The sequence below is a fragment of the Lepidothrix coronata genome, unplaced genomic scaffold (genome assembly GCF_001604755.1).
Source record: "Lepidothrix coronata isolate B3197 unplaced genomic scaffold, Lepidothrix_coronata-1.0 Scaffold214, whole genome shotgun sequence".
NCBI classification, from domain to species: domain Eukaryota; kingdom Metazoa; phylum Chordata; class Aves; order Passeriformes; family Pipridae; genus Lepidothrix; species Lepidothrix coronata.
The window spans coordinates 512,472-527,301 of NW_016690394.1; the positions used below are offsets into that span (position 1 = coordinate 512,472).

Here is a 14,830-nt window from a genome sequence, read left to right on the forward strand (position 1 = left end):
GCTGCAGCCCAGGATGGATCATGGATCCAGCTGCAGCCCAGGATGGATCATGGATCCACCTATAGCCCAGGATGGATCATGGATCCAGCTGCAGCCTGGGGAGGAGCCCACAGGGAGCAGGGGGATGCCCAGGACAGGCTGTGACCCTGTGGGAAGCCCAGGCTGGAGCGGGGTCCTGGCAGGATCCATGGATCCCTGGGAAGAGGTTTCCTGGAGGGACTTGTGGGGACCCGTGTTGGAGCAGTTCCTGAAGGACTGACCCCATGGAAAAGTGACCCTGTGGCAGCAGCTCCTGGAGAACTGTTGCCACGGGATGGACTCAGGCTGGAGGAGTCCCTGGGGAACTGTCTCCGTGGGAAGGACCCCAGGGAGCAGGGGAAGGGCTCCGACTGCTCTCCCTGAGCAGGGGCAGGAACAACGTGGGATGGACCGACCCGACCCCATTCCCGAATCCCTGCGCCGCCGGAGGGAGGAGGGAGAGCTGGGGAAGGAGGGGGGGGGAAGGGGTTTTTAGGGTGGGTTTCACTTCTCATTCTCCTGCTCTGCTTTTGTCAGCAATAATCCAATTCCTGCCCCCAGTCTGGGTCCGGTTCCCAGGAGGTGACGGGGGAGGGATCTCCCTCACTCCTGATCCCGCCCCAGGAACCTTGGATGTGTTTTGTCTCCCTGTCCAGCTGCAGAGGTTTGGAGGTGCCTGTTCCCAGCAGGGTCACCCCAGGGTGACACCCCAACATCATTGGCTTTTCCTCCTGGATTCCACTCAGGACAAAAGCAGCTGGGCTGCCCTGACTCCATAAGCCCAGGGCTGGCTCAGGGCTCTCCCTGACCAGGGGAAAGCCAGAAGAACCTTCCAAGAGGATTATCCCCTCAAGCAGAGCTGCTCCTGAAGAGCAGAGAAAAGTGCCTTAGAAGCTTGTAATTAATTAGATTAGCTCTGATTAAGGTTCTCAGCTCACTGACCCTCCCTAAGCTGCTTCATACAGTTTATAGGGTCACTGAATCACACCCCAGGCCCTGTTGGTTTATTCTCCTTTCCCAGGGCCTCCCCACCCTCTCAGGGAAGGATTTATTCCCAGTATCCCATCTAAATTTCCCCTCTTTTAGTTTAAAACCATTCCCCCTTGCTCTGTCCCTCCATGCCTTGTCCAAGGTCCCTCTGTAGCTTTCCTGGAGCCCCTTTAGGCTTCTTTCCTGAAGCCTTCTCTCTTCCAGGCTGGACACCCCCATCTGTCACCCTGTCTCCTCCTATCTCCAGATCTATCGATACATCCATCTCCTAATTCCCTAAAATACCATTTCCCTGCCCCTTGCAGTGCAGGGACCAAGTACAGCCAAAAATCAGCCAAAAATTGAGGCAGGCTGGGTGCTGGGAGGAGCTGCAGCTCTGCTGGAAAAGCAGCCCATCCTGTAAAACAAACATTCCAGCTTTTCCCACTCCCTCCAGACCGGTTTGTGAACCCATTAATTGCTTTAATTACTCCTCCCAGCGGTGCAGAACCCCAGACTGAGTGGAACCCAAACGAATCAGTTGAGCGTTTCCAATCAGTCACTCCCCCAGCAGAGGATCGATATTCCTGGCACAGCACTCCCGGGCTGCATTCCTGAGCCTCCTGACAGGCTTTGCCGACTCTGGGCAGTGATGTCACCCTGTGAGTCACTGCCCTGCTATGAACTGGCAGGTTCTGACCTCGGGGACGGGAAAGAATCCGGTGGTTGCTGCAAACATTGACCTGATTTTTAAAAAACCCCAGATACAGAACATTTCTGCCCCTAAACCTGTGCACTGAGATCTAAGAAATCAGCATTACTGATGTTTCCTGTCCTGCAGCTTCAATCCAATCCTTTGGAAAAGCGACAGCTCATCCATAGTCATCAGCTGTGTGATCCCTGCTCCCTGCCCTCGGCAGGACCTTCCGCTCCTTATTCCTTAGCAAACAGTTTTTCTGGATCCCTTCAGGACGGAGAGCAGACACAGTGACCTCTAACTGCTTAAAATTCCCTCCCTGGTCCTTTGATGCTCCCGGGATAGTTCTAACAATTCTTGGAAGAGACACAGAGCCCCTTTGACGGCACCGCTGGCTTCCAGCGGCTCGTGCCTGGGCCATGACGTCTTCCCACAAAAACTGGCAATCACTCATCCCTAAAAAATGGCTTTGGGAGCCCTCCCTCTCCAAATGTCCTGTTTCCTTCACCTCAGCTCACCACACCTTGGGATTCCAGGCGGGAGTTCAGAGATTCACTCCCAACTGCTGGAATTAATGGTTTGTGGCTGGGGTTTAACGCTGGAATCCGCCCCCAAACAGGGAATGTGCCCCAGGGAAAGCAGGGGCTGAGGGTCTGGGGGGCTGCTCCCAACCCCAGGCCTTTCAGTCAGCAAACAAGTGAATCCAGACCAGCTGTGGGCACACAAAGGGCATCAATAACCTTCCAGAGGGGCCGAGCACAGCCCGGCTGTGGCACGGAGCAAGGCTGACACAGATGCCACGCTCCAGGGGCACTGCATTTAGGGACACAGCTCACTTGGGGTCAAGTGCAACAGCAGCACACTTGGAGCAAGCCCATGATGGGCAGCAGGGGAAATTAAAGGAGCAATTCTGAGCCTTTTCCAGGGAATTTCTACCCGGCCTGAGCACTCCCCAGTACAAAAACGCTGCTCAGACTGAGGGGAAATAGTGGAAATCTTGAAGTCATTAATAAGAACTTCACTAACATGGCTGCTTAAAAATGAGGGATGAACTGTGGTGCCTTTTTTATCCTTCAGGAAGACAAGGAATTCTCGGAGGAGCACAGTGACTTCACCACAGTTTCCCACAGCGTCTCCTGGACTTGTCTTGGCAGGAGGCTGAGCGAGGGTTGCTTCATAAATTATTGCTTGGGAAGATGAAAACGTGATGCCTGATTGCTCTTGGAATTGCAGGGCTTGCTCCAGTGTTTGCTTTTCCTTAGAAAAATGGAATTTGCTCCGTGACAGAGCTGCCTCCCCAGGGGCTCAGACCCAGCGCCAGAGCCATGGGACAGAAATTTGGTCATGTTTTTTGGCAGCTCGATGCCACTGTGCTACAAAGAATAAGCTTTATTTCAGTATCTTTCCCTCAAAGATACTTTATTTAAGTATCTTTTCCCTTTTTGTTCCCTTCCAGAAACTCGGAAGCAGGGGAAGAATTCAGCCCCAGGTTCAGCAGCGCTGCCAACTGAATCGCTCGCTCCCATCCCCAAACGCTCCAGCAGCTCCAGTTCACTCGGAATCTAGCACAGTCAGCCCCTTCCCAGATTTCCTCACAGATGTACAGGATCTGTGCAAGCAGCTGGTGAACACCCCTGAGTGCTGCACTTGCCTAAACTCAGACGGGAATGACTCGAGTCCAGTGGCAAAGGGGACACAAAGCTCAGGCTCCGATCCCGGGGCACCGCTGGGACCCTCCGGACAAGGAGGACCCAGAGGGGCTGGAGCGTGTGCAGGGAAGGGAACGGAGCTGGGAAGGGGCTGGAGCAGCAGGAGGGGCTGAGGGAGCTGGGGGGGCTCAGCCTGGAGAAAAGGAGGCTCAGGGGGGACCTTCTGGCTCTGCAACTCCCTGACAGGAGGGGGGAGCCGGGGGGGGTCGGGCTCTGCTCCCAGGGAACGAGGGACAGGAGGAGAGGGAACGGCCTCCAGCTGTGCCAGGGGAGGTTTAGATTGGATATTGGGAAAATTCCTTCCTGGAAAGGGTGGTCAGGCACTGGCACAGCTGCCCAGGCAGGTGGTGGAGTCTCCACCCCTGGAAGTGCTCAGAAAACGTGTGGATGTGGCACCTGGGGACACGTTTGGGGGTGACCTCGTTAACAGCTGACTGTGAGATCTTGGAGGGCTTTTCCAACCTTAATCCTAAGAAGGGGAGCTGCAGAAAGATCCCTGTACATTAAACAGGCACAAACAGAGAGCCCCAATCCCAGCCCAGCTCCAGGGACACTTCCTGGGATCAGCAGGCTCACAGCCACGACCAGCAGCTCCCAAATCCCGGTTCTTGTGTAAAATGCTGGAATTCCCACGGTGACGGGCACGTGTGGCACTGCCACATCCCAAGGGATGCAGTGGGAACCCCCGGATGCAGTTTCCCCCCCCAAAGGAGGGGACAGAGTGTCCCCAGCAGGTACTCACTGTGTGAGAAGCGCTGGGTGATGGGGGTGCCGGGATAGGGATAAGTGCGACTCTCCCACTGGATGTTCCCTTCTTGCACTGCCTTGATGAACCCGTGGTAACACTGATGGGCCACACCTGGGGAGGAAAGCACATTGTCAGCAAAGTGTGGGACATGGCAGGGACAAACTGTGCCTGCACAGCCCCAGCAGCCCCAGAGAAGCCCTGCACTGAGGGGACAAACACGCGGGGAACTGGAGGAGGAGAGGGAATAAAGGAAAGGGACTCTGGAAACGTGGAGATCAGCAACACTCACTGACCCAGGTCATGACATCCCCGAAGCTCCAGCTTGGGAAGCAGAGCCTTGGTGAAAGGCAGGAAGACCACGGGATGCTCTGCAGAGCTCCCAGCCCGCTCTGCCGCCCCACAATCCTGGTGCTCCCTCATCCCACCCCGAGGAGCAGCTTCCCTTCCCTTCAGGAGCCTCAGGGGACAAAGGATAATCAGTTTTTGGACTGTGGATGCACATTATGTCCAGGGAATGCTCATTTCCACACGCCACAGGAAGTCCTCTCTCCAAACTCTGGCGGAGGAGCCGCATCCTCACCTGGGAAAAAACATTCCAGGGGTGGGGAAGGACCAGCCCTGGCTGGGCTGGGACAGAAAGGGCTTGAATTGCACTTGGCAATCAGGAGCTCCACGGGAATTCAGGTCTCCAACCTGCTCCAGACTCCCCCTCATCCTTTGGAGCTGCTCATCCCACATGCCAGCAGCTCCCTGGGAGCACCGGGGGGCCTTCAGGGAGATACTCAGACTTCCAGGCTTATTCTCTCCCCCACTTCAAATAAAATTCCTCTCCCATCAGACAGACAGGTTTGATAATAAGCCTGACGCTGTTCTCCTTGAAAAAGATTGGTGAGGAGACATCAGGGACAAAAATCAGCATGAAAAGATTCCTCCTCAGCTGTGTGAGGAAGTTGATTTAGCTGGGAACAGGCTCCTCATGGAGCTGCCAGGATTTCTGCTGGGGAACAGGGATGAGGGGCTGCTCCCTGTGGAGAGAAAAGGCTCTGGGAAGGTTTGTGGCAGCAGCAGCTCAGCAGATGCTTGGTGGCACCTGCACTGAGGATGCCACAACTGCCAAGAGCTTTTCCCCCAAGGATTTGCTTCCTGACAGGCCAGGAACACCCCCAGCAAGAAATCCCACTCCAGGATATAAAGCAGGAAGGGGTTTTTTAATAAAAAAATCCAGCCCAGGGTCTTCAAGGAGCTGATTCCCGAGAGTCACATGGGAACGGGAATGTGAGCCATAGGATTTCCCAGCAGCTGTGTCCTGGCAAACAGGAAAACTGAGGCAGGAGAGAACAAATCCACTGTTCCCCTTGAGTGACCTTGCTGGGCACAGCTCACAGGTGGGAATTCACTCCCTTTTTGGCTGGAATTGCCCCAGAGCGGCCCTGCCCTCCTGGGACTGAGCCTGGAGCCACGCTGGGCCTCGGGATGCTCGTCCCCCCCTGCTCCAGGGGTGCTTCCCACAGTTTGGGCTGAATCCCAGGTGTTTGGCCATTCCAGCTGCATCCTTTGCAGCTCCTAAGGCTGCTCCAGGAACCAGCCAAGGAAAGGCCAGCACTTGGAAAAGACCTTTCCACAGGGGTGTGGGCTGCTGGTGCCCCAAAATTACGCAAAAAAGAGTAACTTTGGGCAGTGCTCCTGTTTTTAACCTTCTTCCTGTTAAACTCTGGGCAAAGTGGGAAATGCCTGGAATCTGAGCAATGCTTCCAGGTGTGCAGAGTCCACAAACGAGCCACCACCCCACACAACTGCCAAAGGCATCCTGGCTCCACGTTTTCCAGAAGAAACGGGTTTCCCTCGTGCGGTTAAATCCCAGCGGATTTACCTGTGGTCTCTCCTTAAACTCCTTGATTTTTAAATGAAGCTTGTGATTGAAGTGTCAGAATCACAACAGGAATCACCCAGCGCATTCAAACAAAGGGAAGCAGAGGGTTTTGTTTGGATCCTCGTCCAACTTTCCCTCCTTATTTGCTGTATCATCCACATGCAGCATTAAAATATCCCCCCGAGGCTTTGGCAGGAGGCAGAGTGCAGGATCTGTGGCTCAGGGCTGCTCTTTCAGGAAGTGTGAATATGCATTAATGTAGGTTTGATATCCCACTGATCCCCTGCAGAGCTGCAGGAACCAGGCACGGGGCTGTTCCAGCTGGGAGCAGCAGCTCTGGGAATGCTCAGGACAGAGCAAGAGGCCAACACAGAGCCAACGTTAGACATGGGACACTGGGAATGGGGCTGGGATGCAAAGCCACCACTGGGAGCATCCTGGTGCAGCAAATGGAGGGGCTCTGTCCTGGGCTTTGGTGGCTTTGGGGTGGAAGGGACCTCAAAGCTCATCCATTCCCATGCCCTGCCATGGGTGGAAGCTCCCACTATCCCAGGTGGCTCCAGGCCCCATCCAACCTGGCCTTGGACAGCTCCAGGGGTGGGGGGTTCACACCCTCCACGGGTTTCACGCCCCCAAAGGGGCTGAGGGTTCAGTTCTGCACCATCCCACTGCCCTGAGCACAGCCAGGACCCGAGGGCTGGGGGGCTGTGCTGGGATTCTCCAGGAGTCAGATCCCAGAGTTTGAGGGGAAAGCAAGAGCTGAGGCTCAGCCAGAGGCAGGCCCCCAACCCTGGCCCCGCAGTCCCAACCCCCTGCCCTGCCCACCTTTGATCAGCCGGTACCACTGCTTGCACACCAGGGCGGCGGTTTTGTGCTCCTGGTAGGGAGACAGGAAGGACAGGATGTATTCCAGCACCTCCTCCGGCAGCTCCAGCATGGATCTGCTGTGCCTGCTCTCCTCCAGCTCCAGCTCGGCCTGGGGCTCCTCCTCCTGCTCCATCGTCCCCTCGGCCGCGGCGTCCTCGGCGTCCACGGCCATGAACCCATCGTCCTCACTGTCCGAGGAGCTGGCCATGGCATCCCACTCCACTGCTGGAACGGGGAAAACGGGACAAAGGGGGGTCACAGGAGAACTGAGAGCACCAGGAATACACCTGCGAGGGTTCACATTCACACCACAGATCTCGGTCAAGCTCTGCCACCACAAACACCCGGGGCAGGACGGGGGTGCAGAGCCTGGGAGAGGGGGAGATGGGTTGGGAACTCCGGGGTTTCCAAAGCTTTGGAGATAGTTTAGGAACTCCTGGGTTTTGCAGACCTTTGGAGATGGTTTAGGAACTCCTGGGTTTGCAAAGCTTTGCAGAGTTTTGGAGACGGTTTAGGAACAGCTGGGTTTTGCAGGAGCAGGGTGAAGATGGTTTAGGAACTCCCTGGTTTTGCAAAGCTTTGGAGATGGTTTAGGAACTCCTGGGTTTGCAAAGCTTTGGAGAGGTGGGAGTTGGTTTAGGAACAGTGACCTTCCCACCCCTGGGAAAGCAGTTTTGCCACTGAGCCTGTTTTACCCCAAACTTCCCGGGGGATAATTCCCAGTCCTGTTTTCCTTCAACACCCCCCTTTCCCTTGGTTTTTTTTGCACACAGTTCCTGCTGGCAGCAGGTGAGGACAGCAAATCCCTGGGATTTATGGAAGGCTGGGGGATCAAAGGTTGTGCCTCCAGCTCTCCAGGACATCTCAAGTATAAGGTAACGGATTGATGACAGAAACACCTCATCCCATAAATCCACCTTAACCAGGGGCACGTGGCACAGGGGGGGGCTAAATCCATGGCTGGAAAACAAATCCCTCGACCTTATTTCCCAGGAAGCTGCCAACCCGTTTTGGCTCCTTGGCAATAAATAAATAAATATTCTGATATACAAATATCCTGATAAATTAACCACATCAAACCATACAAATGTGATTTATAAACATGGGTTATTTATCAGGATAAATATAAATACGGGATGCAGATCCATGCAGTCCATGGGATAAATCCCACCAGCAGCAAGCCCAGGAATCAATCCCACTCCTCGAGAGGGAAGACAAGACACAGCTTTTTCCCAACATACTTCAAGACAAGAACATTATTATCACTTTTACCAAACTCTCACTATCACAGAAAATCCTGGAAGGAACTTCAGTTATTCAGTGTCATGGTTTATTTATCAGGATAAATATCCTGACACTAAAATATCCTGATAAATAAACCTCATTAACCCCATAAATGTGGATTACGAACCTGATTTATAAATGTGGTTTATAACCCTGATTTATAAACATGATTTATCAGGATATTTATCCTGATAAATAAATCTCATTAAACCCCATAAACGTGGATTATGAACCTGATTTATAAATGTGGCCTATAAATGAAATTTATCAGGATAAATATCTCGATATCTAAATATCCTGATAAATAAAACCCACAAAACCCCATAAACATGGATTACAAACCTGATTAAAACCATGTTTATTTATCAGGAACCACCTAAGCTGTTGTTACAACCTTCCAGCCACATCCAGGGTTTTCCCATCCTGGCACAGCCGGAGTGGAGGAGCCATGGGAATGGAGACAGAGTGGGAAAGCTTCCCATGCCAACTAATTCCAGGAAAATGCCATGTGACAGCACCAGCCACCGCTTCTGTCAGGTTCCCTGAGGAAGCAGCTCTGGAAAACCCACGGGGCTGCCACTCTTTGGGAGCAGCCACGGCAGGATCCCGCTCCGAGCTCCCATCCCGGCGGCTGCTCCGCGTTCTCCCGTGCCAGGAATCCCCCTGGAGCCGATGTGGTGACAGGGAGAGGCTGGAACCAAACACTGACATGGGAGCTGCTGCCAGGAAACCTCCTTACACAGCACATTCCCAGGCACTGAGGAATGGAAAACGGGGAAAAACAAAAGGGAAGTGGAGCTGGGCTAAAAAAAAATGGAAAACCAGCGGGTTGGGGCTTCTCCAAGCAAAAGCACCCCTGGGTGTGCTGCTCTCCAGCCTGGGAATGGCCTTGGGATGGAGGCTGGCTGCAGCCAGCAAGGCTGGAGGCAGGTGGTCATTCCCTATCCAGAATTTCCCAGCCTGGGAAAACAGGGCAGCACAGTCCCCCAGGAGGTGCTTCCCACCCCAAAACCACCCTGGATCCCGAGCAGGAGGGGTTTGCTCCAGCTCAGGGACAATGGGATCCTGGGATGACGATGCCAAGTGGGTTGTTAACACCATGTGTGATCCCAACAGCTTTCATTTGTCCCTTAAATCCTTATCCCATTCCTGCTGGAGAAGTGCAGGAATGAACACCCACTGGAAAGAGGGCTTTTCCAACTATTAAATCCCAATTCCAACGCTCTGGAGCTGGCTCGGGAACAACACAGCACAGCAGGCTGATCACAGGCACGGAACAACTCGGAAAAGCATCTCCCAGGCTGATTTTAGCTAATTGAGCTGATTTTGGGAGGAGCAGGGAAAACCCTTGATCCCTGGAGCAGCAGATCCGTGGATGGGGAAGCTCCACTGAGCTCTGTCAGCTCTTACCAAGCTCATAAATATTCCAAAGCACCCACTCTGCTGAATCCTCATTTCCTAAATGTTTGAGCACAGGGAATGACCATTCCTGGAGTTTTCACACCCCCACTGGTGTTTTCCTTAAGGGAAACAAGACCAGCAATAAACTCAGCTGCCAAAAGGCAACTTGCTGCCAAAATAACCCTTCAGGCTCGACCTGGCCCGGAGGCACATTTTGGTTGGAATGGGCTGGGAATAACCAGACCTGGATTGCCAAGTCCCACAACCCTGCTCCAGTACAGGAAAAGGAATCCCAGTAGGAAAGAGCTCAAGCCTCCCAGCCAGCTCCTGTTCAGCACATCCATGGCAGAAAATCCCCCTCCTGTGCTGAGTTATCCCAAGAGCAGAGCTGTGCTCTGCATTTCGGGGGGATGCTGGAGGTGCTCTCTCCCTGCTCCAGGTGCTCCCTGCCAGGCTGCAGGTTGGAAGTGAATCTCTGAGCACTCAGAAAGCTGCAATAAAGGGACTGCAGCAGTTGTGCCTCATCCAAAAGTACCTGCAATCCAGGTAATTCTGGGATGGATCCCAGAGCCCTGCACTCGGATTGATCGCTGCCAAGCCCAACACAACCCCCCCAGACATCCCGTTCTGCACCCTGGTCCTGGAGGAATCCCGTCAGATTCCAGCAGGAGAACATTTCAGGAATCAGCCTAAAGTCAGAGCAAGGAGGAATTGCTTCAAATAACCTGTCAGGAAAAGCTGGAAGGGCAATGGAATGGAGCCGTGCCGGCACTGCTGGAATTTGCCTGCCCCCTCCTAAAAGCTGCCTCTCTGCCAGCTGGCAAAACATTCCATAAACCTTTTCCTCCTTCCAGAGCAGTTCAATTTTCCCTCTCCCCCCTCCTGAAATTAGTTAAGAACCTGCTGTTTATTCCACTTAATAATTACCCGGAGCAAACAGCCAAGGAATATTAAATGCAGGCAAAAATCACCCCACTGGGCTGAAGCCAAACCTGCTCCTGCAAATCCCTTCCTGATCCCAGAAGGTTTTCCTACCTGCAGGCAGCATTCCCGGCCCCATGGACCCCGGATCTCAGGCGTGGGTGGCACTGGGGGTTCCCATCCCGAGCTGCCTCCTCTTCTCCCAACTTCCAGCTGCTTTAGGAAGTGTCAGAACCCGCAGAGCTTTTGACCTTCCCTTTTTTTTTTTACCGTCAACAGGATTTTAAGGGAAAAAAAACAAAGGGAAAAAAGGCCTCCAAGGGAAAGTTGTTGAATGAAAATAAGGGGCTGAGCCAGAGCCCTGAGTCAGAGCTCGTTTCCACACGCCACAAAAAGTCCTCTCTCCAAACTCTGGCGGAGGAGCCGCGTCCTCACCTGGGAAAAAACATTCCAGGGGTGGGGAAGGACCAGCCCTGGCTGGGCTGGGACAGAAAGGGCTTGAATTGCACTTGGCAATCAGGAGCTCCACGGGAATTCGGGTCTCCAACCTGCTCCAGACTCTCCCTCATCCTTTGGAGTTGCTCATCCCATGTGCCAGCAGCTCCCTGGGAGCACCGGGGGGACACTGAGACCTTCCAGGCTGATTCTCTTCCCCAGGTTAAATTAAAACCCTCTTCCATCAGACAGACGTGTTAGATTGTAAGGTTGTGTTCCTTGAGGAAATTCCTATGGCAAGGTAAAGTTCCTGCCTAGGAAGGGTGATTTTCCCTGGAATTTCAGTGCCTCCCCAGCGGTGCCATCACGGATTCCAAGGGCAGCTTTCCCTGCTCCCGCTGGTTCTGTCCTACAGGACCTGAGACCTTTTTTAGGGAGAGAAGAGGAAAATCCAGCACTGTTTCCTAGGAGAAGCATGGTATTTTATACAGGCAACAGCACAGGGAGTGAAAGACCCGTGGGAGCTGTGGGATTTGGGATATCATCACTGAATAGGATGATATTTCCAGTCCCAAAACCTGCACCAGACGGAGAAGATCCTTTGGAAAATCAAAAGGAAAACAAAGCAGATTTTAGTCAAAAAAAGAAAACAAAGCCTCTGGGAATGTCAGGGATGAGCAATATCCTGTCTGGGCTGCTGGAGAATCACCCAGAGGAGTGAGACCTCGGGAATACCAGCCCTCGGGAATACCAGCCCTCGGGAATACCAGCACATGGGGTCTCCTTATCCCTGCAAACCAGGCAATTCCAAGCCCCTGGAAAAAGAGCTTTTCCTTTTTTTTTTTTTTTTTTTACCCTTTTCAACAGGAAATTGGTCTTTTTTTCCCTGTCATGTAAATCCTTGCTTCACCCAGGAAAATTAAGGACACTGAAATTCCATCCCCAAGGTTGAAAATTCCAATATTTCTCTCCCACCACCAACTCCTTGTGTGTTAAAACAGCGTTTTTAGAGGCTCCAAATTCCAAAGGCCACGACTTCATTTTACACTGGAACAGCAGCATTGCAGCTGGATTTTGATTGGTAATAAAAAGGTATAAAATTCCCAGGAATTCCTCCCTCCCCAGGGATGAGCCAACACTCAGCTATTCCAGATTCCTGCTCATTTTTTTCCAGGCTTTCAGAAAAAAAATAAGTGGTAATATAACATCACCCAGCAGCATTTCCTGCACAAACAGCACAGCAACCCAGACAGAAATCCTGCTGGATCTGTGTTCCCACAAAATCAAAGGAGAAGGAAGATGGGGAGGTTTATTCCAGGATAATTTACTGGAATACCAACCAGGGGACTGGTGTTTGATGTTGGAGGAGGTTCGTAAAAACAAGGGGGGGCAGCAGTTTAATGACCCCACACTTGAGGTGTTCCCTGGGAAACGTGTCATTTCAAGAACAATAATATGAATATTATTATTAATGATAACAGGACAAAGCCTCAGAATTGGCCCCAAAGCTGAATCAAATATTAACAGTAAATATTAATAATAGTAACTATTAATAAAACCACACCAAAAAGAAAAGGCTCCAAGACAATCCTTAAACATCCTGCAATCCTGGAACATTCCTGCCAAATGCTGCTAAAAAAGTCCAAACCTCCACCATCCAACAGCCCCTGCGTTTGTTGTGGATGCATCTGGAGACTTCCCAATTTTTTGGGACAATATTATGACCCTTCAAACAGCTTCACTGGTTTAAAAGCTGCCCAAAAGGGGCCTGAGGAGCCCTGGCAGCGAAGGGCAGCCGCTCAGTGGGTCGGTTTGCCCGCGGGATTCCTCCCCTCTCCCGAAATCCCCCCCAGTTTTGCAGGGAACGGGGAGTGTTTGGGCTCACACGCTCCCTCTGCCGGCTCCCGGCGAGCCCTTCATTCCCATTGTCCTCACCTCAACTTTTCCCAGTTCACCTGAAAACCAAGGCAAACCACGGGATAATCCCTAAACAAGCAAATCAAAGGCTTGGAGGCCGGAAAAAGAGGTTTTTCCAAGGAAAAGGGCAGCTGCTCCTCCTGGAACACTCGTTGTCAGAGGATAAACTTGGAACAGAGGCTCCTCGGGTAAAAACATCCCAAGGGATTTATCCAAACTTGCCCGAGATGATTCATTGGCAAGAATTCCCGCTCACCAGGAGATCCTGGGAATAACTGTCACCTCTTCCTTTGTTAAGAGACCATGGCAGCTCTGGAGCTCTTGGACGAGCCCTTGGAAAGCTGCAGATTCTGAGGGCAGCCTGGAAAAGCATCCCAGCATTCCTTATGTTCCACATCTCCGAGCTCCCAGAGCCACCAAACCCGGTTCACCCACAAACGGAGGGGATTCATAACGGAACCACGAGGCAAACATAGGGGACTGGCCCAAATCCCCACGGAAAACGAGCCTGGAAACACAACTCCTGGAATTTCCACCTTGCATTCCCATCCTGCCCGGTGCCTGTTCCCGAGTTCAAACTGCCCCAGCGGGATAACGGAATGAAAAGCCGGGAAGTATCTCAGGGAAGGGTTCGGTGACAGAAGCAGAGGCATCCGAACATACCGGGAGACTTAATCCCTGATTTTCTGACAGGCTGCATCGTGGGGTTATTTCGTACAAAATCCAAGCTTTTCTTTGCACAGATGAATCCCAACAGCTGCTCCCGGCCCAATTCCCACCCGGAGGGACTCCCATTCCCAAGGTGCCCCCGTGTCCAGCAAACAGGGAAAGCAGGTGTCAGAGCCCACCTGGCCTTGACTTCCTTGGCTGGAAAAGCCCTGGATCACATCCACCCCCTCCAGCTGAGCAGGCAGCTGGGAAAGCTGGGAAAGCAGGAAAATGGCATTTCCTACACAGGCACACTCGGGATGGGGGGTCGGATCTTTGTATCCTCCCTCTCCAGGATTTGGAGCTTCTTCCCTCTCCCTCTCCCGTCACAGGGTCTTTCCTTTCCTGTCTTAGGAAACCTGGGGGAACTAAGGATCGTGGAATCATGGAATGGGTTGGGAGGAACCTTAAGGCCCCTCCAGTCCCACCCCCTGCCATGGGCAGGGACACCTTCCACTATCCCAGGTTGCTCCAAGCCCCGTCCAGCCTGGCCTTGGACACTCCCAGGGATGGGGCAGCCACAGCTTCTCTGGGCACCCTGTGCCAGGGCCTGCCCACCCTCACAGGGAGGAATTCCTTCCCAAAATCCCATCCCTCTTAGATCCTAGAGTAGGATCTTTGAGACCTTCCTGCTCCTGAATAAGGCAGAGAGGGGCAACGGGACCAAGAATTAGTGGGAGAAGGGAAGCAAATTGCATGAGTCTTGTTCCCAAAAACCCATCGAGGGATGGACACACGACTTCCTTCAGAACTCCCAGCACTTCCAGAGGCTCAGTCAGCACTAACACCCCACTGTGGTGTTGTCCATGGAATCCAGGCAATCCCCTGTGAGACAACCAGTCAGGATTTAGGTTTCCAGCACTGCTGCAAAGCTCAGGTTCAGTGTTTCTCGGTGGGAAGGGAGGAGGGAGTGTCAGTGCCCGGGAAGGGAAGCCAAGGAACCGTCAAGGTCCAGGTTCCCAGGGTACAACTCCCCGTGTGGCTCCTGCTCAAGCCTCTGGTTCCCCCACAGCGTGGCCTTGGGCAGCACATGAGCACCAATCATGGAGCCAGGGAATTGTTGAGGTTGGAAGAGCCCTCCAAGACCATCGAGTCCAGCTATTCCCCAGCACTGCTGTGGTCACCCTAAACATGTCCCCAGGTGCCACAGCCGCGGGTTTTTTAAATCCCTCCAGGGGTGGGGACTCCACCACCTGCCTGGGCAGCTGTGCCAGTGCCTGACCACCCTTTCCAGGAAGGAATTTTCCCAATATCCAATCTAAACCTCCCCTGGCACAGCTGGAGGC

The 14,830-nt window shown here is 53.0% G+C and overlaps 1 protein-coding gene across 1 annotated transcript in view; it reads right to left on the reverse strand.

Moving 5' to 3' along the window:
* Positions 1 to 14,830, reverse strand: part of FBXO42 (F-box protein 42) — a 46,611-nt gene that overhangs the window by 24,331 nt on the left and 7,450 nt on the right. The window contains exons 2-3 of the mRNA XM_017833424.1: positions 6,837 to 7,103; positions 4,136 to 4,252 (exon numbers count right to left, since the gene is read on the reverse strand). Of these exons, the coding sequence (XP_017688913.1) occupies positions 4,136 to 4,252; positions 6,837 to 7,086 (367 nt within the window). The 5' untranslated portion in view covers positions 7,087 to 7,103. The remainder of the gene's footprint in view (positions 1 to 4,135; positions 4,253 to 6,836; positions 7,104 to 14,830) is intronic.